General features: G+C 41.0%; 3 protein-coding genes across 4 annotated transcripts in view; 1 reads left to right on the forward strand and 2 right to left on the reverse strand.

Annotated features, from left to right (window-relative positions):
* The window catches only part of OPN3 (opsin 3), a 46,035-nt gene extending 29,924 nt beyond the window's left edge, over window positions 1–16,111 (reverse strand). The window contains exons 1-2 of one of the 2 annotated variants that reach the window (XM_035719399.2): window positions 15,613–16,111; window positions 11,534–11,672 (exon numbers count right to left, since the gene is read on the reverse strand). In XM_035719399.2, the coding sequence (XP_035575292.1) occupies window positions 11,632–11,672; window positions 15,613–15,985 (414 nt within the window). In that variant the 5' untranslated portion in view covers window positions 15,986–16,111 and the 3' untranslated portion in view covers window positions 11,534–11,631. Of the gene's footprint in view, window positions 1–11,533; window positions 11,673–15,612 lie in introns of those variants that run through there. The other variant, XM_025430519.3, reaches the window with a different exon arrangement.
* Window positions 2,071–11,604, reverse strand: CHML (CHM like Rab escort protein). The gene is made up of 4 exons (XM_049112365.1): window positions 9,179–11,604; window positions 4,784–4,962; window positions 4,283–4,386; window positions 2,071–2,223 (listed from the first exon to the last, which is right to left on the reverse strand). The coding sequence occupies exon 1, from the start codon at window positions 11,334–11,336 to the stop codon at window positions 9,381–9,383; it is 1,956 nt and encodes a 651-aa protein (XP_048968322.1). The 5' UTR covers window positions 11,337–11,604; the 3' UTR covers window positions 2,071–2,223; window positions 4,283–4,386; window positions 4,784–4,962; window positions 9,179–9,380.
* A 754-nt stretch (window positions 16,112–16,865) lies between the features above and the next one.
* The window catches only part of WDR64 (WD repeat domain 64), a 143,016-nt gene continuing 137,506 nt past the window's right edge, over window positions 16,866–22,375 (forward strand). Inside the window, exon 1 of the mRNA XM_025430516.3 lies at window positions 16,866–17,005. The gene's annotated coding sequence lies outside the window, so the exon portion shown is untranslated. The remainder of the gene's footprint in view (window positions 17,006–22,375) is intronic.

Genomic DNA, 22,375 nt, shown 5'->3' on the forward strand with positions numbered 1-22,375 from the left:
TTTTTTTTCTTCCTTTAGGGAAAAAGAAACTGGATTATTTCATGTAACTGAGAAGTCTACAGTGGCACTGGCTGCAGGCATGTTGTCCAATAGAAATAAAGCACAAGCCATGTAAACTAGGGACCTGAAATAATTAATCAAAGTGCTGTCTCTCTCCTTCCGTCATTCGCTTGGTTGCTCCTATGTGGCCTAATTCTTAGATGGACTCTCCAGTAATCAATGGACTGGCAGTCTTTGACACATCCTTGAGGCTTAACAAGCCCATGTATACCCAGGAATTCTAGAAAAGGAATCTTCCCAGTCTGGGACTAACCCAGCGGCAGGAGTTACTACATCAAACCCAGCAGAGCGCCATATTTGCATTCCCAACATGTCCCTATCTACCAGCTCCTTCTCACATCCAATAGTGCTACAAGAAAGCAAGAGAAATCAGAAGACAGTTGAGAATCAATCCAATCAATCACTGAGTCATGATTTAATGTGCCTAGTCGTTCTCAACTCTGTCCTCTATCCTACCTGCTAGGATCCCAGTTCAGACTCAACATCTCTTGCTCAAATCTTTCAATAGCTGTCTGTCTGGTCTCCTTTCTACATTTTTGCCACTCTTGGATTCCCCCTCTATATATACCCAGATGTAGCCCATTTTCTTGTTTAATGACAAGAAATGCTATGCCAGTAGGACAAAGTCAAAATTTCCTTGCATTAATGTCCACAATAGCCAAATTGTGGAAGGAGCCTCGGTGTCCATCGGAAGATGAATGGATAAAGATGTGGTCTATGTATACAATGGAATTTTACTCAGCCATTAGAAATGACAAATACCCACCATTTGCTTCAATGTGGGTGGACCTGGAGGGTATTATGCTGAGTGAAATAAGTCAATCGGAAAAGGACAAACATTATATGGTTTCATTCATTTGGGGAATATAAAAATTAGTGAAAGGGAATAAAGGGAAAGGAGAGAAAATGAGTGAAAATATCAGTGAGGGTGACAAAACATGAGACACACCTAACTCTGGGAAATGAACAAGGGGTAGTGGAAGGGGAGGTGAGCAGGGGGTTGGGGTGACTGGGTGATGGGCACTGAGGGGGGCACTTGATGGGATGAGCACTGGGTATTATGCTATATGTTGGCAAATTGAACTCCAATAAAAAAAATTAAAAAAAAAACCTCCCTTGCATGAAAAATCCTCTAAGACCTTCCAGAACTACCTCTTGCCTCCTGATCACCTTGCACAACCAACCTTTTCCTTAAAACCTACTCCCAATTTTGGTTAAATGTGTTCCACTCATTCAAGTACTAATGCTGAAATTTTAGTCATTTTCAGCTCCTTTTTCTACTTATCCATAGCATTCATTTTCCAGGTCCTACATTTCTATGTCCACATTTTTCTCTGCCTGTTGCATTCTTACAACCTTGCTCTGCCCAGGCTATACCATTTCTTCCTCCTTCCCAGCCATTTGCAGCATCTTTGCACCCTCCCAGCTTCCCTTCACATGGCCAACATGTATGCTTTTAAACACAAGCCTCACCTAGAAAAACTTCAACAGCTCCTTTTTATCCACTTAATACAAGTCTCCTGGTATTTAAGACTATGATAATGAGTATGGTTCAACATGGCTGATGTGCTGGGCCCTACCCCTGTGCCCCAGCTCCCCACACCAGGCCACTGCTCTAGCTATGCAAACGACCTCAATGCCCCCATGCCTGTTTCTGCTCTTCTATGTAGAATGTTCTCCATTTTGGCCCATAGACATCCTACTCAACCTTAAGAGCCCCAGATTTTTCTTTCATGAAGGCTTCCTAGATTTCCCTAGTAAGACAAAATACTCTGTGCATCCACTGAAGTTGGTCTATATCACAAAAATGATCATGGCCTAATTAATGGAGTGCTTAATGTGCACCAATGTCAGCCCCAATGAAGTGGGAGTTCCACTACTTATCAGTTCTATATCTTTGATTTCTCATCTACATGTGGAACATCAATACCTGCCTCATCAATACCTATCTTAAAAATGAGATAATATGTATAAAGAAATTAAAACAGTTCCTGGCACATGAGCAGTTACTTGTACCTGGACTTGCTCTGAGCCCTCTCTGAAGACCCCACGTCACATCCCTGTCGCAGCATGTGGTTCTGGAGTCGAACTTCCTGGAACTGAGGCCCAGCTCTGTCACTTACCAGCTGTGTGTTTTTTTGTCTTCGCAGTATGTTTTCCCATCTGCAATACGAGGATAATGAGAACCTACCCAACTGGGCTAATATGAGGATTAAGTAAGATAAATACAGCAAACACTTAGAACAGTGCTTGGCATGAGGAGAGTCCTAGCTACACTTATTAAGTCTGCATTCCCAGAGTCTAGCACAGCAACCGGGGGACAATGTTCAAGAAATGCTGCATTGTACTGAACCTTATGTTTCTCTCTGCAGTGCAATTTATGTAAAGTTCTTCCCTGCATTAAGAATACTGACCCATCCCATCGTAATTTAGGTATCATCTATAGACAACCTCTGTTTATAAAATGTCCAGCTGCTACATTGTCTCATTGCTTGGTGAACCATTAGTGAGGATGATTGTGGGTACAACTCAATTATGGGTAGTTTATTTAGTCTTGGATTGGATTCTCTGAAACTCACAGGGTATTATTGTATACATGTAATTTGATTAATCTGCCTATAGCCTGTCAAGAGAAAGGTACCCCTCCAAAAGAAATGTATATTAAAATATGTTTACATTGATTTTGAGCTATATTTTTGCAATATATATAAAGATATCATCTAAAAAGATAACAAGGAAGTATTAACAAAAAAACACTAAAATAAACAAGACGTCATCCTCTCATTTCTAGAAATGCTTTGCAGTATTCTATTTCTGGATGTAATGAATTTTTTAAAAAACCCATGAAATATCTAATCTATACTGACAATTGGGGCAGGATGAGATACATTGCCTAATTCTCTGAATTTTATTTTGGAGTTTGAGTTATCATAAAGCTTCAGAAGGAAGTTACTGTTGATAATTGAGGGAGGCAGCATGTAGAGGAGCAGCCAAGACAGCAGTTCCTACCAACAATGACCCTGTTGAAGAAGCATGTATACTCAGATGTTGAGAAAAAAGGTAAAAGAAAGAAAAACAGATTCATTATAATTATTCAAAACTTTAATAACAAGTTTCTCAACCTTAGCACTATTGACATTTGGGGCTGGATAATTCTTTCTTGAGGGGTGCTGTCTTGTGCATTGTAGGATGTTCAGCAGCATCCCTGCCCTCTACACACTAGATGCTATTGGCACCCCTTGCTAGTTTTGTACTTTTCACAACCAAAAATGTCTCCAGACATTGTCAAAATTCTCCCAAAGGGAATGACTGCTTTGATGGGAAAAAATTAGTAAAAGTATTAGGTGGAAGATTTTACAGATTATTTAAATGTTCCCTATTTTTAAGTATTTAAAAAGAACCCGGGACCATGGTTCTGACATATATTGGCCCCACTGGTCCTCTGTGTGGAATGGGGTGATGAAGGTAAAGGGGTGACATGGAAAGATGTAGCACAGCAACTGGGGGACATCCTAAAGCTAAGGTGCCAGCTGGCCTTTCAACCAGCAAATCTGTAGAGCATGTAGAGTTACAGCACACTTAGACTTTGTTTTAAAGGAGATTATAATCTCATGACAAATGACTTCTAGTGTAGTTCACACCTGTTGCTTTTTCTGTTTAAGAAACACCTGGTTGATGTTTCAACAGAGGCCATTATAAAGAAAGGAACAGACAAACATACATCTCATTTCTTGTAGTACTTCACTGAAGTCATTTTGGGAAATTAAGTTAAATTAATTGCCTGAAGACAAGATTCCCTGGTCTTCCTTAGCAGGATACCCCCTGTCCCAGATTCTCTTTATAATGGTAATAGAGATGCTGAAATTGGGATAAAAACTTTAAAGTTACACATAATGATAAAATTAACTTTTAATGCTGAAAAAAAAAATACTTCCCCATACTGCATTAGTAATATTTGTTATTTTGAAGTATAAGGGATGAATAAATAAAGGAACAAATAAGTCTCAGACAATGGGGTACTCCAGGCAGGGCTTTAATCATATGCTAAGTAATAAAAAGAACTAGCAGTAATGTGCCCAATGATTCCTATTTCTTTAAAATTAGAATGTGCCTAAAGATTATCTCCCAACTGAACTACAAACAGGTATTTTATCTTCCTATCATACTTTATCAACCCTGTATTTCTGAAGCCGCTCATGGTTTCCTCTGATGATGTACGCACCTTTATTCATATTAGGTGTTCAGAGTGTGTCAGGGTTAAATACCTATTTAGCAACAGGAAAATGTCAGAATCATAGGACAGCAGCAGGAACCAGTAGACACTGCCTATAAAGAAATGAAGCTCTTGAAATAAATGCTGGGATAATGACATAGTCTGCTTTGATTTCGGGTATGACCTCAAATAATCAACTCCCTTTGCCCTCTCCCAAACCATTGAACCCACTTTAATCACACAAATCTTAATTTATAGGAAGAGTTTGCTATTTGTTGAAAAATACATGTACTCTAAAATTCTAGGAGCCACTTTTATTAAAAAGTAGTGGTTTCTGTGTGACACACTCATACATGCAACACACAGCTCTGCTGACACGGAGGCAACCTGGCAGTTACACTGCAATCCTCATCAGTGGATTTCCATACTTGCTAGGGGTGGTCCAGGTCACTCACTCAATTCCTCCAAGTCTTACCTCAAAAATGGGCATAAATACCTGTCCCTTCTTACCTGACATAGTGGTCCTGAGGTTCATGAAAGGAAATGTGGTTGTCAAGAGAAAAGGCATTGTTCCTACCAGTGCTGTGGCACAACTGCTCTCATAACATGCATGTTAGAGTCCAATTCTTTCAGCTCAGTCAGGGTCTTTGTTCATACCTTACAGAGAGCTGGCCGTACTGTGTCCCCTGCTGTTGAAATGTGAATACATTAGATTAAGAGAGTAAGAACTATACTAGACACAATGCCTCTTTATAATGAAGGTAAAACTGGCATAAAAATTTAAAAATCTTCCGAGGAAGGAAGTAAAACTCATCCTAATCAGAATTTCTTGGCCTTGGAACTTCACCTTCTGTTTCGTTTTGGTTTATTTACACTACTGACACCCTGAGCTCTCAGTGCCCTGGGTCCCTGGGATCCAATCTCTTGTACCTTCTCTTCATGTTTTCCCCCAAGCAACACAAAAACCCCCTCTGATTAATGTGAGAAACTTAATTAACTGAATGGCAGCTGAAATAGACTCCAGAAGGTACTGACCTTTTAACTCTTACGCTATTTGTTTCTGACTGCAGTACAAGCCTTGGACACCCTTGAAAGGAAGGCTGTGCATCTCAAATCAGATTTGTTTCTTTTTCTTTTGGGGGAAGGGCATGGTGGTAGTTATAGTAGGGAGTATAAGGGATGGAAAACATCTTATATTCTCATTAAGGTAAAAAGGCATGTTCGTTCTCCAACAGAATGGTTCTCAGGTACAGAACTTACTCGTTTTCTCTCTTTTGAATTCTTAGAATGTCAATTCATAACTCACAGTTGATCTTCAACTGATATTTGAATTCAGTCACCTTGCTTCAGACCTGTCAGGCTGACAGGAAGAAAGGTCTCCTCAGACCTGAGATCTGTCTTTAGCTGGTCTCCCTGAGAACACTCCTCAGAGGCTTGGCTATGTCTATGAATCCAAATCCATCATTTCCTTGGCCTCCAAGACTACCAAATGATGACTGTATTCCTGGGTTTGGGGCCATACTTTTTAATTAGTATGTAATATTTTCATACTGATGTCCTAGGATGCCTTAATACTATTTCTATAAACCCACTGATTCTGGGTTTTCCATTTTTTTTAAAAGTGGCTGTCACAATCTACCTTATTTCTTAATGCTGGGCAACTGAGAAAAGATACAAGATATAAAATCCATCTTAACCAAGAAGTCCTTTCCATCAAAAGTTGTGAAATTTTCTGTCCACATTTTTGGAGATTACCTTTTGAAATTAAATTTTCTAAAATACTATTTTTTAATTTGAAGAATCTTGTTTCCAAAAAGTAACTTTCTCACCAATTCAAGTAATCACTTTGCCAATTATTCTTTTATTTGTATTATACACATCAAATTTTACAGAAAAAAAGAACCCCTTATTGTTAAACTCTAATTACATGTTTTCTTCTGATTCTTTTCAATGTAGACACCTAAATTTTTACACAAATATAATCAGTACATAAAATGTTTTAACACTTTTTAATCTCATTTAACATTTTTCATACAATTTCACATATATCAATATCATTTAATGACTACGTAACAATCTACAACAGCAATACCAATACATCATAATTTACTTATCCATTTCCCAATTACTAGACTTTTTAAAAACCCGTATGAATGGAGTTGCTAAAAGTATCTTTGTTCATGTAGCTTATTTTCTCTTCTAAATATTTTCCTGGGTGTATGCTGCTCAAAATGACTTCATCTAGCCAAAAAATAAACTGGTTACAAAGCTCCTGTTATATTCATCTAAATAGTTCTTTTAAAAATTACTAAAATAATATTGCTGGTAGAAACACATGAGCTTTAAAATGTTAATAGCATAAACTACGTCAAAGTTGTTACAATTTGTATTTTTAATACTAGTAAACCTGAATATCATTTCAAGAATTGACTTTTATTTGTATCTTCTCATGTGTACTCTATCCTTTCTTAAATTTGCTTCATAAAGAGTAGAAACTTTATGGTTTTGCATCTCCTTTTAAAAAAAATATTAAGCACATTATCCATGTAGAATGCAAGTAGCTTTTTTAAATCCAGTCTCTTCTTTTTTTATCTTTTTCCTATTTAGTGTCCAATTTTCATTTTTCTTTAGTTGATTTCACCTTCCTTGCCAATATTTTTCACTGCCATAAAGCTCCTTTAGTAATACTGGGATGAGAATTGTAGTATTTTTATTTTTATCTTTAAAATCAACATTTTAATTCATACAGAATGAATTATCTTATCACATGTAAAGTGGGCCTAGTTCTTTTTTTCATACGGACATCCAGTTAGTCTTTCCACCCGGTAGTTATCACATAATTATTTCTTTCCAACTGGTTTATTAGTCTTAAGCTTCCTACATAGCATAGTATATTTAAAAAGGTTACTTTAGGATTTAAAGGGCAAGACTCTCATTTTTTTCCTAAGTTAAAAAGATAAATCTATCTTTCCTTGCCTATTTTCTTGATTTGCCACAATTCTGTCAAATTATATAAAATATCAGTGGGAATGTTAAGCAGAAGTGTAGTAAATCTACCTATTAATGTCACCTAGTGGCATTCCTTTGGATATGATTTCAAACACATTACATAACAATCTTCACAAAAATTCTATTTCAAATATCATTTGTTTTACAGATGGTGCAATTATTTTGATAGGTTCAAATCTTAGGATATAACCAATAAAACCACTTTGCCATTTTAAAAAAATGCGTAAATATTAATACCAAGTCATGACTTCTCTATTTTCAATAAGCTGTAAATTACTTAAATCTTGGTTTCATTTTCCTCACATATAGAAGAGCAACAAAAGACTATTCATAGCTTATTTTGGCCTAGTAACATCTGTGTATTTTTAGAACATGTTGTTCAGATTAAAAGATAGGTTATTAAAAAGCATTAGTTAAAATTTAGCCAAATTCTGCTTTCCGTGAGCTCCTTACCTCTAAAGTGTATTTATTTTTAATTAATCCTAATCTTCACATTTCCTGATCTGAGAATAAGCTGAAAGACTGGAGTCTGTCTACTCTGCTTCACTGGCAACACTGCATGAACTTTCATAAGCAGCACCTGCATTCTTCTAACAGTTAATGTTAGCGGAAGGACTTCAAAACTTGGATCCCAATGTTGGCTCTTCTACATATCAGACCCTGGACAATTATTAACACTCATCTTTACTCTTTACCTCTTCTTTAAAAATGTATTCAATACTATCAGCCTCAAAGCGTGGTTGAGAAACTGTAACTAGAAAGCAAAAGTGCCTAGCACATAGTAAATGCTCTCTTCCAGAACAAAAATTAGCTCTGGAGGGCTCCCTTCTATAGGATTACCATTCTGAGGAACGGAAAACAGGAGACTGAAGGGGGCATTTTACCTCTTCTGACAACTCCACTGAAGTACAACAGTTTTGACTTCTGCTGGTTCTGGAAAAAAAGGGTTTTGTTCTCTAGATAACAGCTGAGAGGCAGAAGTGATCACAGAGGCAGTTACCTCACTAGTTTTGAGGTGGGACAAAAGGGAGGGGACATGGTTAAATCCTCCTTTGATTGACTACTACCCCTTATAGTCGGTGCTGTAATTAAAGTGGTAGCACCAACAAGGTGATATAACTCACACTAAGAAACCTTGGGAAATCTATGGATGGCTTTGAAAAGCCATTGGTATCCCAGGTTAGAAATGCCTCACTCCATTTCTTCTTAGGAATTTCAAAACAGCCAACCTGAGGTACCTTTTCTATATATATATATATATATATATATATATATATATATATATATATTTTTTTTTTTTTTTTTTTTTTTTTTTTTTTTCTCTTGACCTGAATTAGTTGTTGGAAGTTCTTTTCTTTTAGGTGCCAGCACAAGGCTCTGCAGGAATTTTCTGAAGTATTAAACCAGAACTAACCTTACCCTTAGATTTCCTTTGGGACAAACTTTCCAAGAATGAGCTCTTCAATGACTAGATGAACTGTCCAACACTTTTTGTAATACAGAAGACTGGTGGTGTCACTGCCCTGCTGCTTGTAAGGGTCAAGTAGGGGAACTGAACTGCACAATGTGTTGTAAACACTACACCTTCACAAATAAAGGATCATGCAAAGCTAATCTTTTAACACTTGGCACTTGCATAAGTTGCTATTGCTACCACCATGTCTGTACATTTGTATTATATACAAAAGACCCACATAATTTATTCTGTGTGTTTAACTATTCAGACATGGTAGCAACTGTAATAATTACAAAAATAACTAAACTATTCCTTAGATATTATTGTTTTTATAGACTAATAAATCTGAAGATCATTAGCAGACATGTATTACCTCCCAGTACGCACAGTTGCTAATTTGGAACCCACACTTATATACTCAATACTAAAATAGAGCTAACCTTGTCCAATAATCAATCAATCAGTTGCTGATAAGTTAACAAGATCCCGTGACTGAATGTCTCAAATAGAAGTAAAGACAACATCTGCATAGCATTCATCATATAACCAATTCTTATTAATCACATAGGAAATGGTTCTTTAAATGAAAATATTCTGATGTCAGGATGAAGGCCCAAAAGAGCATTTCCAGCTTGCTCCTTTCTAGTTTTGAAGGTGGTTCTCTGGGCTTTCTGGGTTTTTATTTTCCTCAGAGGAGTCTGGTTTGGCCATGATTATATTATTGGTTCCAAGAGCCTCAGGTTGCTTATCATCACCATCAAAGATTATATCTTCTGGATTTGGAGGTGGGGGGCAGAAGTCTTCATTGGGAAAGATCTCCTGGAAAAGTGTTTCAGCTTGCTTGACTGCGTGCTCATTTCCCAGTCCGCAGTCAGGCCCAGAGCAGACATAAACATTGGAAGGTAAGCCATTGTATGAGCTTCTGCTGATTCCCGAGGAATCTCTCATATTAAAATAAAGAGCCCACAAGAGTCTTGGCTTTGTGAGTTCTTCCTTGTCTATTTCTGTTTCAGTATATGGGGTGAATAATTTCTTCACTACTGACTCTAAGTCTTCTCTTGCTGTTTTAGAAGATGAACAGGTCAGATGTACCAGATAGGTGTCTTTCATGCATGTCATGGTTGAAGAACATAATTCAGTGACACGAACAGCACATGTTCCTGATTCCATTGGAGGCACTATCAAAATGGAAATTTGCTGATCTGAATCTGCCTTCTTGAGTATAGACTGATCTGTAATGAGCACTGCCCTGGAGATCTGCTTATATTGCACATTTGAGCATGTTTCCTCAGAAAGGTAACTATCCTCCACAATAAAATATTTAGCATTTATTCTTTGATCTAAGTGATCTATAATTGCTTTACATCTTCCAGATTCTTTGTCAACTATAAGGCATTGAACTTTATGGCGAAGACAATAGATTCCACCAAAAACTGCACACATCCTGCAGAAACACTGGGGAATTTCTCCTTGGCCATACAAGGGAAATAAAAAGGGAGTGTTGCCAAACCGTCCAAGACACCGAAGGAAGTTTTTAGTTGCTTTAAGGCCATCTATTGTGGTGCAAGAGGACTCTGTCATTGCAATTGAGTGCAGCACAAAATGTTGGAGGTTGGGGGTTAATTTTTTAGTTTTTAAGTAATCTGAAAATGAGCAATGCACAAAAGCTTGGTATTGATCAGGATGTTGTTCATAGTCTAAACAAAATGTAAGAAATTTCATCAGTATCCTCTTTTCAACCATAGTGAGTTCTTTGCTATTAAAGACATCTGCTCTGGAACAAGGCACCTGTTCTACTTTTCCCTCGCGAAATGCAAGAATCCTAGTGACGTTTTTAAATTCTGCATAACGACTAACATTTGATTTGATTAAAAGATCGATTAGCAATCCTTGAGAATACAGCAGCTTTGATACCAAATCAATATTAAATCTCCTGCCTTCTTTAACTATTTGAGAGTAAGTAATCCTATTTCTCTTTGGTTGATCAGTGTTATCTTCCTCTATAGGTTTGTTTTCATCTTTATCTCCACCTGAAGCTGTGTTTATACAGGTTTTATCTCCACAACATTTTTCTTCTGCCAAGATGTCCTCTACATCAGTTACTTCCAGTGAAATCTCTTCATCACTTTTTGGAGTGTCTTTGGCATGCGTTTCAGAGCTAGTAACATGTAATGAGTTTGTTTCTTCGGACAAGCACACAGAATCCAGAGGTTTAGATGTTACTGCGGAAGGATTTTTCTGCAGAGCACTGATCTCTTCAATATTGTCATCCATATCCTGACTGGCATAACAGAAAACTTCTATGTGTTCAATGGTTTCATCCTTCTTGCGAAGAGCAATGGCTTCTTCTGTTTCATGCACCAGGCCTTGCCATGAAGCAGTGCTTTCTTCTGCATTGTCACCGTTTTGCTGATGCTCCTTTAACCAGGAGAGCAATCCCGAAAAGCTGAAACTTGCCCAGTTTCCTCCATAGTAACTTCTTGAATCAAGATGAAGAACTCTCTGACCACTTCTTGAACATGCAGCTGCCAGGATGGATTCAGGTAGACCTGTCCCTATTATGACCACATCGAACTCTGTGGGAAGACTGTCCGCCATTCTGGGAGATAAAGGGTCTGGTGACAACCGTCGATAAAAGAAATGTATGTGAGTCAAGGCTGAGGGCTCAGCGGAGGTGTGAATATGCTGTAATAAAATCTCTCCTTGTGATACTCCAGTTCATCCCAGAAGTCCTGAGGTTGCAGGTCCTAACTGTTTAACAGTTACCCTTTCTTAATATTGTTTTCCTTATAAGTCAGTAGCATAAAAATAGGTAAGGTATATCTAATCACATCTGAGAACACTAAAACGGATGTGTGGTTTTCATTCCTGCATTTCATCTTAGCAGTAAATGTCAAAATGCATCACACATGCATTTGTGACTGGAACTCTTCTCTGAAAGAAGAAAATTCAAGAAAGAATACAGTTGTAAACAATATTAAGAGAAAAATAATTTCATGCAACAGCAATTACAATTACTCCATTGGAGTCTGACTTGTTATCAAGACATAAGCCTCTAGGAAAGCAAGTCATTAAATGCTTTCTTACATATTTTCTAATTTCTCAAAAATGGACAAAAGAGATTTACCCCCAAAAACACGCAATAATGAGGAAGGGACATCATGATGTCCCATTAAGCAAAGGATTTCCATAATATAATTCTGTAACTTTTGCTTTTAATAAAATATTTGAACAAACTATACAGAACTGTGAGCTTAGACTGTAAGAAATGTGTGGTTCCGCCGTGTTTATGGAAACAGACTACATACTATGTGCACATTGTCATGATGAGGAATATTTCTGCAGCCAATTTAGCCTGTGGGTGATTTTAGAACAGTTGAATGAAAGATATTTCCATGCCACAACCACCCTTAGGATCTCGTGGTAGCATCATGAGACCATTTCAACTGAATTAACCAGCCAGATTATTGCAAAAGGATTAATTCATTAAAACAACTGGCATTTCGAGATATTTAGGTGCAAACAGGTCTACTGAAGAAAATAGGCATTTTTAACAAATCTTCATATGAATGTACATATGCACATGTATTTTTTTTAGGTTTAAGTTAAAACAGAAAATTCCTACCTTTGTAAATTAAAATATCTTAACATAAAAAATACCTACTTCTAAAATCCAAGAGAAAAAAAAAATCCAAGAGAACATAGGGTGACTTGCATTTTGCCAGACTCTGGCTCTATGACCTTGAATCTCTGTATCCCAAGATAAAGGCCTGTCTCAACATCCTCTGCTAAGATTAACACGTTCTTTGCTGTTTTTTGAAGGGATAGGAGGTAGCAGTGTAGAAAGGCTCTCCTGTTAACTTCTGGCATAATACTGGTCATATACCACACACACAACATTTGCGTGGCACTAGGGGCGGCTAGAGGTGCAACAGATAAAGGGGAAGGGGGCTTGAAAGGCATACTCACCTGAAAGTCTTTAGGCTAAAGCACTATACACAGCAAGTGAAGGGCGCCTATCAGCTGTCATTGTGCAGTTAAGAGGGAGAGTTCTTGGAACTCTATTTTTCCCTATTATCACACTTGCTGAAATCTAGATCAGTACTACCTGGGCCTGTCTAGGGTAAGATGATGAATTAGCCTGGACATCTGTAAAACCATTCAAATGAAAGTTGGATTAAATTGACTGGCTCCCTGAACAAACTGACTGGTCAGCTTAAGTGAAATGGCCATCTTAAAAGTCCTGTCTAGTCAAAGCCTCAGCCTCAAGAATATCAGAGATTCTACTTGTTTTCAGCATTCCCTGAAAAACCAGGAATTGAGCACTGAATGAGGCAGTTGCCTGGCCTCCCCATACACATATGTAAGTATGTCTGCATTACTTATCCTGCCTTCTTCTAGCAGGGTGTGCGGAGGAAGACAGAACCCAGGAAGGTATACAAAGAAATGTAACCGCAGCATGGGTTTATTCTTGGCTTAGGAGATAGAGCAAAGGATATAAACCGTAAGTGCAAAAACCAGGCACCTTCTAACCTACAGATGTCGAGTCCTCAAAATACTAAGCACATAGGACAGAACAATCTTAACACTTAGCTCACTCTTCCATACAAGAGGTAACAAAACTGAACAAAACTGATAGCAAGAGAGATTAAGTGACTGGGAAAGTCCACACAGCAGGTTAGCCAGGTGATGGAGTAGAACCCACTCTCATGTCATCAGACCAGTACGCTTCCCACCTGATGGGCAGCCTCTCCAGGAACCTCTGGAACAAGCAGCCTCTTTGAAATTTTCAAATTTCATCCTCCTTCAACACTTCACGGTTGGCTAGTTCTTGTTCAGGGATAACTACAGGGGAAGCATCTTCCCTTTCTTCAACTATAACCCTTATCTGGAAGCACAATCCTTGGAATTTACTTCAGGCAAAGAAATTCTTAATCTTGGCTAAGCACTTTTCAGTTCCTTCATAATCCCGCTACTGACTTGTTTCCCAGGACTTAAACAAAGTCTTTGAACCTCTTACCCCAGAGTTTCCACCTCTAATTTAAAAACAGGGATAAAGTCATGGTTGAAAGCAGTAACTATATGCCCAGAGAAATAGAGAAACAGAGCAATTGTCAGGCAAAACACTGTGTGGTGAGCATTTCTAGCAGTCTTGGAAATCCCTTCGGACTAGGATGGGACTGAGCAGGGAGGAATGAAGGAGGAGGAAGCAATGGAAGGAGACACAGCAGCAGAATGAGGTCACAGAGGCAAAGATGAGGAAGAGGGTGAATGCTGGTCCTAATAAAGAAGTCAACATACCCTTGTTTTTAAACCCCCAGGCACAGAGTCCAAATAGAAACAGAACTGCCCAGCACAGAAAAAGCACTTCTTGGAAATACCAACTTTCACTTCTGTGATCAAACACTTGTTGCCCACCCCAGGGAGCATTACTGAGGACACTTCAGGTCTAAGCTTCAATCACCCTCCGTAAATGAAAACTTAGCCCTGCCTTAAACATTGCCTGACAGGTATTTTAAATTAATGTAGAGTATAAGCACATAGCCGTCTATATCACCACCTACATACACTTAGAAACCCCACCCAGTTTCAAATCTTTGTATAAACAAAATTCTCAGATTGCTTACTGGGGGGGGGGGGGGAGTAGTATTAGAATATTAGAATCAATGAGTCAATCAAATAAAGGAAACCATGATTTCTAGGACATTTTTTCTTTCCTTCAAAATACCAAGAATGAATTATAACAAATATCATCATATTTGGGTTTGCCACAACATATGAGGTTGGTAAGACAACTTCCGATAATGCTACATAGGTTTTGTTCTCAAATACGTGCTAAGATAAAAGCAGTAATAAATTAACATTACATTTCAGGATTATTTTTTTCAAGGAACTTTAAGACCTGAGAAATACACATCCCTATTTCACATCTTGTGCAAATTAAATTCCTGGAACACGCACAGAAAGCTAATTCCCAAGCTTAGAAAAAAAAAAAAAATCACGCTTTCAATGATACATTGAGTGGATCATCCTTCAAAATGTCAAGTCTCAGTGAGACTTGAACCTTCTACAGGATCAGGACTATTTTGAAACAAATTTTCAATTAACAAACAAGTTCTACTTTAATGAAATCTCCTGGCTGCAGAGCTAATTATCTGACCATCTAGGGTGGGATTTTCTGCTGTCATCTCACCTTAGATTTCGGGTGTGCTGGAACCACTGAGGAGGAAAATACAGTAAAAAACGGCTTAGAGGCCACATGCCGATTTGCACTCTTGAGACCTGAATGAAGCGCTTTCACTTCCTAGGAAGCATTCAAAGCATTCAAATGAGCAAAATTAAAGAAAACAAAATTACACACTGCCACTCTGCCACATTTCTACTTCTCATTTTAGGACAACAAACAGTATCGAATTAGATCTCTTCGCATCACCCTCTCCAGCTTTCATGAGTTAGTCACTCTTTTCCTTGAATCTGTTGACTCTACAGCCCCTCGTTTCTTTCATCAAAGTGTAAAGCCGCTTGTTTCGTGCCCTGTCGAACTGTATCCGGGGATGAAAACAGAAATGAGATGAACTGGACAGCGGATGGAGGGCGACGGGCAGGACCTGGGCCGAAGCCGGGCTGGGGGTCCAGGGGGGGCCGCGGGGAGAGGAGTGGCCCCAGGGGCGGGGGCGACGGCAGGGGCAGTCGGAGGGAGGCAGGCCAGGCAGCGCGGGGTGGACGAGGGCGGGGGAGGGCCGGGGAGGGCCGGGGAGGCCGCCCGCCGAGGAGCAGGAGCGCAGCGGGACGGGCGGCGGGGGACGCGCAGGGAGGGCGGCGCTGCAGGGAACGCCAAGTTTCCGGGGAACGCTTCCCCCCCGGCCCGACTCACCGAAGAGGCTGCTGCTAAACCCGTCCCACACGCAGCCCACGGAGTCCCAGACCCAGCCGTTCCTCAGACAGGACACGAAGGTAAAGGTGACCCCGAAGAGGGACACCAGCAGGTCGCTGAGGCTGAGGTTGACCAGCAGGAGGTGGGTGGGGGTGCGGAGCCGCTGGAACTTAGAGTAGAGGACGAGCACCAGCAGGTTGTTGCCGACGCCCAGCAGCCCGACGGAGCCGAGCAGCAGCGCCAGGCGCTCGTAGGTGCCGGGGCTGAAGAGCGGCGCGGGGCTCAGCGTCCCCGCCGGTCCCGGTCCCTCGGCGCCCGCGGCCCCGCCGCCCTCCCAGTGGCCCTGGCCGCCGCTGCGGTTCCCCGAGTACATGGCCCGGCGCCGGCGCGCTCGGCGGAAGAGGCGCTCAGCCTCCCGCGACGCCCGCGGCGCGCTCCGCACTGGGTGGGGCTCCGGCTCGGCAGCCCTCTCGGGCCATTGTGCGCGCCAAGACCGCGACGCGTCGCCCGGGCCCGCCCTCCCCCGCCCCTTCCGCCCGGCGCGCCCCGTAGCCCCGCCCCCTCCCCCGCGCGCCGCGTTCCCGCCGCTCCCCCCACCCCAGCGCCCCCTCGTAGCCCCGCCCCCTCCGCCCTGGGCGCCCCCGTAGCCCCGCCCCCTCCGCCCTGGGCCCCCCGTAGCCCCGCCCCCTCCCCCGCGCGCCGCGTTCCCGCCGCTCCCCCCACCCCAGCGCCCCCTCGTAGCCCCGCCCCCTCCGCCCTGGGCGCCCCCGTAGCCCCGCCCCTTCCCCCGCGCGCCGCGTTCCCGCCGCTCCCCCGACCCCGGCCGCCGCTCCCCGGGGGCTTTCCAGCCCCTCCCGCTGGCGCGTCTACGGTTTTGCTCGCTCCTCCGGCCCCAGACTCTCCAGAGCCCTGTACCCCTGCCCGGGCGTGTGTCCGCGCGCGTGGACGCGCGTCGAGCCGGCGGAGAGAAGTCAGTCGGGAGGCAAACCAACCGCAGTGGCTCCCCGCACCCCATCTCCCTGCACCCAGCGGGAAAGCATCAGGCCCGCGCACCCGTTCACTCACGTTGTGCATTCACTCATTTATTGACATTTCTGAGCGCCTGCACTAACACGTGCTAAGGAGAGGGGGAGGGAGGGCCTGCCATGTTGGGCCCCTCAGCTTCCCAGGAGGCTGTAACCGTCCGCGGCCCCGCACAGCGCCTCTCGCATCTCACACAGGTAACGCAGGTGAGCCCAGGCCGACCCGAGGCTGCCAACCTTGACCTTCCCGTCGGGCTCCAGGGTAGCGGTGCATCTGTCCTCTTACTGCGGCCTGCCAAAGCCCTTCGCTGGCAGTGGCTGCCCAGGCAGTGCCCTCAAAGCTTCAACCTAAATCTAGCAGGTATAGAGAGGTAGGTGCTATATTTAGAACAGCACACATTTTCCGCTAGGCCTTTTCCCCAGTAGTGATGAAAATATAGTACAATTCAAATATAGATTGTGAACGTGATCAGTCTGCAAGGGCCGCAACTGCTGTCCCTGCCCGGCCCCTAACAAGGTCCCAAAGGAGGACCACAGTCCCGAGCCAGACCTGAAGGAAGCTCTGGAAGTGGTGACTAACACTGTGTGGAAGGGCAAAGGAATTGTCCTTTACAAGGATGTTTGTCCCTTTCACCTCTGTTCGAAAGACCAACAGAGCATGACTAGCTTCACTGAACCCGCATTCTAAATTCCCTGGACCTAGAGAATCAAATGGGGCGGGGTGATCTCTCCACCCTGGGACATTGAGCAATAGCTGAAGGGCAGTGTGTTCTGCCCTCAAAACCTTGATTTGTCTCTAAAGATTCCAGTCTGGATTTGTCATCTATGAGACTATTTAACCCATCCAGACCTTTAAAAAATTCATATGATTTTCTGTTTTAGATGTATGCGACCATTTAACAAGTTCTGTATGTTTTTTACTGTGCTTTCATCACACTTCCTGCCCAGTCTACAGTAAGTTCTCAATAGTCATTGAATGAATAAAGGAGAACTCAGTATATTGTCTCCAAAGTTTGCTTGCTTGCTTTTTTTTTTTTTCTTTCTTTCTTTCATCGGTGCTAACTCCCTGCCCTCACAAAGCTTACATTCTGGCTGTGTTGGAACAGCAGACAATAATCAAATAAGTATGTATGCAGGGTGTCAAGTGCTGTGCCATCAAGAAAAATAAGGCAGAGAAAGGATATGGGGGAGAGAGGGAAAAGGGTTATTTTATACAAGTGGTTATGGATAGCCATGCAGAGTTCTGCAGGCACAGAGAACATGTACTGGGTTGGGACTGTGCTTAGCATATTAGAGAAAAAACATGAAAACCAATATGGTGGTAGCAGAAGGGGAATTAAGAAATGAGGGCAGAAAGGTGGGTGAGCCATGACTGGGCAGATCATGCAAGGCCATGGCCATTTTAATAAAAAGACTTTGGCTTTTAAAAAGTCCAGAGTAACAGCTATGGGAGAGGAATAATAGTAGGGGGAAAAAAAGAGGAGTAAGGGGCTTTTGGCAAATGTGTAAGAATTCTGGTAGAGTCATTTTTACAAAATTATTAACTGTTAAAGGTATTTATTATACTTGAGAGAAATAGGCACTATTACCACAAATATAATTGAAATTACTAATAATGGTATATATATTTTTTATATATTTTCAGAATAATGATAAGATGATGGCAAAATACTGCAACTTAAAAAGAAAGTGCAATACTGGCATCAGGACAGACATATAGTCCAACAGAACAGAATCGTCAAATATAAACCTTCATGCACATGATCAATTGATTTTTGATAAGGAGAGTCTTTCCAATACAGGGTGCTAGGAAACCTGGATGTCCACCTGAAAAAAAAAAATGAAGTTTAACCCTTCTCTTATACCATATAGAAAAATTAACTCAAAAAGGATCAACAGCTAAATTTAAGCACTGAAACTATAGAACTTTTAGAAAAAAATACAGGAAAAGAGTCTTCATTACATTGGATTTGGCAATAATTTCTGGGATATGACACCAAAAGCACAGATAACAAAAGAAAAAATAAATAAATTGAACTCCAACAAAATTTAAAATTTTTGTGCATCAAGGGACAGTAGTATCATGAGAGTGAAATGATAACTCATACAATATTACAAATCATAGCTCTGTAAAAGATTAGTATCTGTAATATAAAAAGAACTCCTACAACTCAACAGTAACAACAAAAAACCCCCAAGGACCCAATTTAAAAAACGGGCAAAAGACAAATAGACATTTCTACAAAAATATACAAATGGCCGATAAGCACATGAAAAGAGGTTCAACATCATCAGTCATAAGGGAAATGCAAATCAAAGCTACAATGAAATATCACTTCATGCAGACTAGGATGGCTATCCTCAAAAACTAAACTCTAAACCAAAAAAAAAAAAAAAAGGAAAATAATAAGTGTTGGCAAGGATGTGGAGAAATTATAACCCTGGTGTGCTCCTGCTGCTGAGAATGCAAGATGGTAGTGTAGCCACTATGGAAACAGTATGACAGTTTCTCAAAAAGTTAAACTTAAAAGTATTATATGATCCAGTGATTCCACTCATATATATGTGTGTATAGATATAGATCTCCCAAAGAATTGAAAGCAGGAACTTGAATAGATATTTGTATACCAATGCTTATAGTACCCAAAACGTGAAAATAACTTAAATGCCCATCATCAGATAAATGGATGAATAAAATGTGGCATACAATGGAATATTCAATCATAGAAAGGAATGAAATTCTAGTATGTTATGACATGGATAAACCTGGAAAACATTATGCTAAGTGAAATAAGCCAAACACAAAAGGACAAGTGTGTGATTCAACTTATGTGAGGTACCTAGCATAGGCAAATTCATGGACACAGAATTATGGCTGCCAGAGGCTGAGATAGGAGGAACTGGGAGTTAGTGGTTAAGATCACAGAGCTTCAACTTGAGATGATGCAGAAGTTCTAGAAATGGTCAGTGGTGATGGTTGCATAACATTGTAAATGTACTTAATGCCACAGAATTGTACACTTTTATGTTACATATATTTTGTTTTATATTTTACCACAATAAATAAGTATATGCAAATTGTGCCTGCATCTAACAGAGTAGGAAAACATATGTAATCAGTTTTTTGAGCAAGGTGGACTCAGCATGTATAAGCAGAAAGTAACTTTACTCTCTACCCCATTACTGATTTCAAATGTCTTCTCTGCACCTGTTCTTTAACTGCCTTTGAATGGCATTTTATCAAGTCCCAAGGCCTTACTAGTGACTTTCAATTAATATAACATCCTGAACGTTATAATATTGAAACATCAAAACTCATAGAAAACTCATTTGTCCACCCTCTAAAACAGAGCCAGCTTCAGGCCTGGAGAACTTCAGATGTTAGGTGTGGAGGGGACAACAAGTTTAGCTGCTCCCATTCCCTAAATCTACTACCTTTAGATGCTACTCTGGGCCCCTTTGGGATTTGAAGCAAAAATCCTCCCTGATTGGTAAAGTTGTCCTCTAATGTTGGGACCCTCTCATTATAGCAGATTTTAAATACTGTCTTCTAGGATGATTTGTGGGTTCTTTTGAAGACCTGAGGTCACAGAGATCTTTCTCTCACAAGTTCCTTGACAGGGGCAATGCTTTTATCAGCTGGCTGCTTGAACCTCCCTCTAACACCTTACTTAAGGCCCCCAGACCCTGCAGGCAGTCATCTTCAGTAGGGGCCCTCAGAGTCTAGCATCTGGCCCTCTGGAAATGTATGAATACTTATCCCACCAATTTTCGAATGTGGACTATGGTGGAGAATTGGCTGGCCACAGTCTCTCCCCTCCAGTGTCCACTGTGTGGAAAGAAGTTGAGAAAAGTCACAGCCCCTTGACTACTCTGAAAATTCCAAGGAAGTGCTAATTAGTGCTCTCCTCAACCTCCCAAGACACTGCCTTCTCTTCAGTAGTTTGAAGTGGAGAATAAGGTACTACCTGCAGAACTGGTTTCCCAGAATCTCTGTGCCTCCTCCTGTATGGGCCGTGCTGCCCTGTCTTTTAGACTGGGGGGAGTTCTTCAATCGTATTGTAGGGCATCTCCCAAGGCTTCAGGGATCCCTTTTAATATCCTGCTCACTGAAGTATTAAATCATCCGGGTCCCTCTATTTCAAGCAAGTCCTTTGTAAGGTACAAGGGGTCGGTGAGGGGGAATGGAGACAGGTTTTAGCTGTCGTTTTTGCATGGGAACACTGATAATCCCCAGCCTTCTGCATCAGGCACATGTCACCTGATAAGTAACTTCGACCCTTATATAATTGAGTAAACTTCCAAAGACTGGGATGCATACATCTCCCCTCTCTCTAAACTTTGTCCCTGGTAGGAAGGAAATCCCTACAGAAAAATCTTGCCAAATGTATCTGTACCTTTTCCTGCCTTACAAAACATTTAGTGAATGTAATTGAATTTTAAAAAGAGAGAGAGAATCTGGGGTGGTTCTGAATGTCAATTCTCCTGGTGCATATAGCTCCTCAGATATGTAGCAATCAGCTTAATGTATAAACTGTGTACATATCCACACTCTCCTTCCCCAAAATGCATATATTTGTTTAAAAATGAAATCTCATTTACAACCTTGCTCTTAAAAGCAGAGTGTGAGTGACCATGGAGTTGGGAAAGAGTAAATACTTAAGTTTCTTAAAAGAACTGGTTAGTGAAGTCATGATTTATATATAATCAGGATAAATCAGAATAACTCAATGAAGATATCACTCTCTGGGGTGAAATAGCATTCTCAGCTCATGCATGTGGCAGGGCACAGGGGAAATAAAAACAAGTTATGTACAAAGGATCAGGGATTGAATAGCTTATGATTAGCAGCAGAAGCTGATCCGAAAAGACTTCTTGTAACAACAGGAGAAGCAAAAAGACAATGAAATAGTATCTTCAGAATATTAAACGAAAGCGATTTCCAACCTAGAATTCTAAACCCAACCAAATAGCAATCAAATGCAAAAGAAGATTAAGAATGTTTTCAAACATGCAAGGTATTTCAAAAATTTATCTTCCAGGCACTACTTCTGGATGTAAGCCACCAAAATGCAGGAATAAGTCATGGAAAAGAAAGGCAAAGGACATAATAGGGAGGATAAGAGAATTCCCAAAATGATGGCAAAGGGGGATAGCAGCTATGTCCTGACACACAGATGGCATCAGCCCAGGCTGCAGGAATGTGACTCAAGAGACAGGCACGTAGAAGAATGAAATCAGGATGCCTTCTTTTGTATCATCTTTTTATACTAGCTCAGGGAAACCATTTCACCTATTTTTTTTTCCATTTCACCTATTTTTTAATAAACTTTATTTTTTCAAGTTTATTTATTTTTTAGTAATCTGTACATCTGATATAGGGCTTGAACTCATGACCCTGAGATCAAGAGTCACATGTTCTTCCAACTGAGCCAGCGAGGTGCCCCTTTAGAACAGTTTGAGATTTACAGAAAAACAGAATGTAATGCAGACAATTCCCATATACCTTCTCACTCGGTTTCTCTTCTTTTTTTTTAAAGGTTTAATTAATTTATTTAACACAGAAAGAGAAAATGCAAGCAGGGGGAGCAGCAGAAGGAGAGGGAGAAGCAGGCTCCCGGCTGAACAGGGAGCCCAACTCAAGGGCTCCATTCCAGGACCCCGGGGTCATGACCTGAGTGGAAAGCAGATGTTTGACTGAGCCACCCAGTGGCCCCTACCCAGTTTCTCTTAACATCTTA

The sequence above is a fragment of the Canis lupus genome, chromosome 7 (genome assembly GCF_003254725.2).
Source record: "Canis lupus dingo isolate Sandy chromosome 7, ASM325472v2, whole genome shotgun sequence".
NCBI lineage: Eukaryota > Metazoa > Chordata > Mammalia > Carnivora > Canidae > Canis > Canis lupus.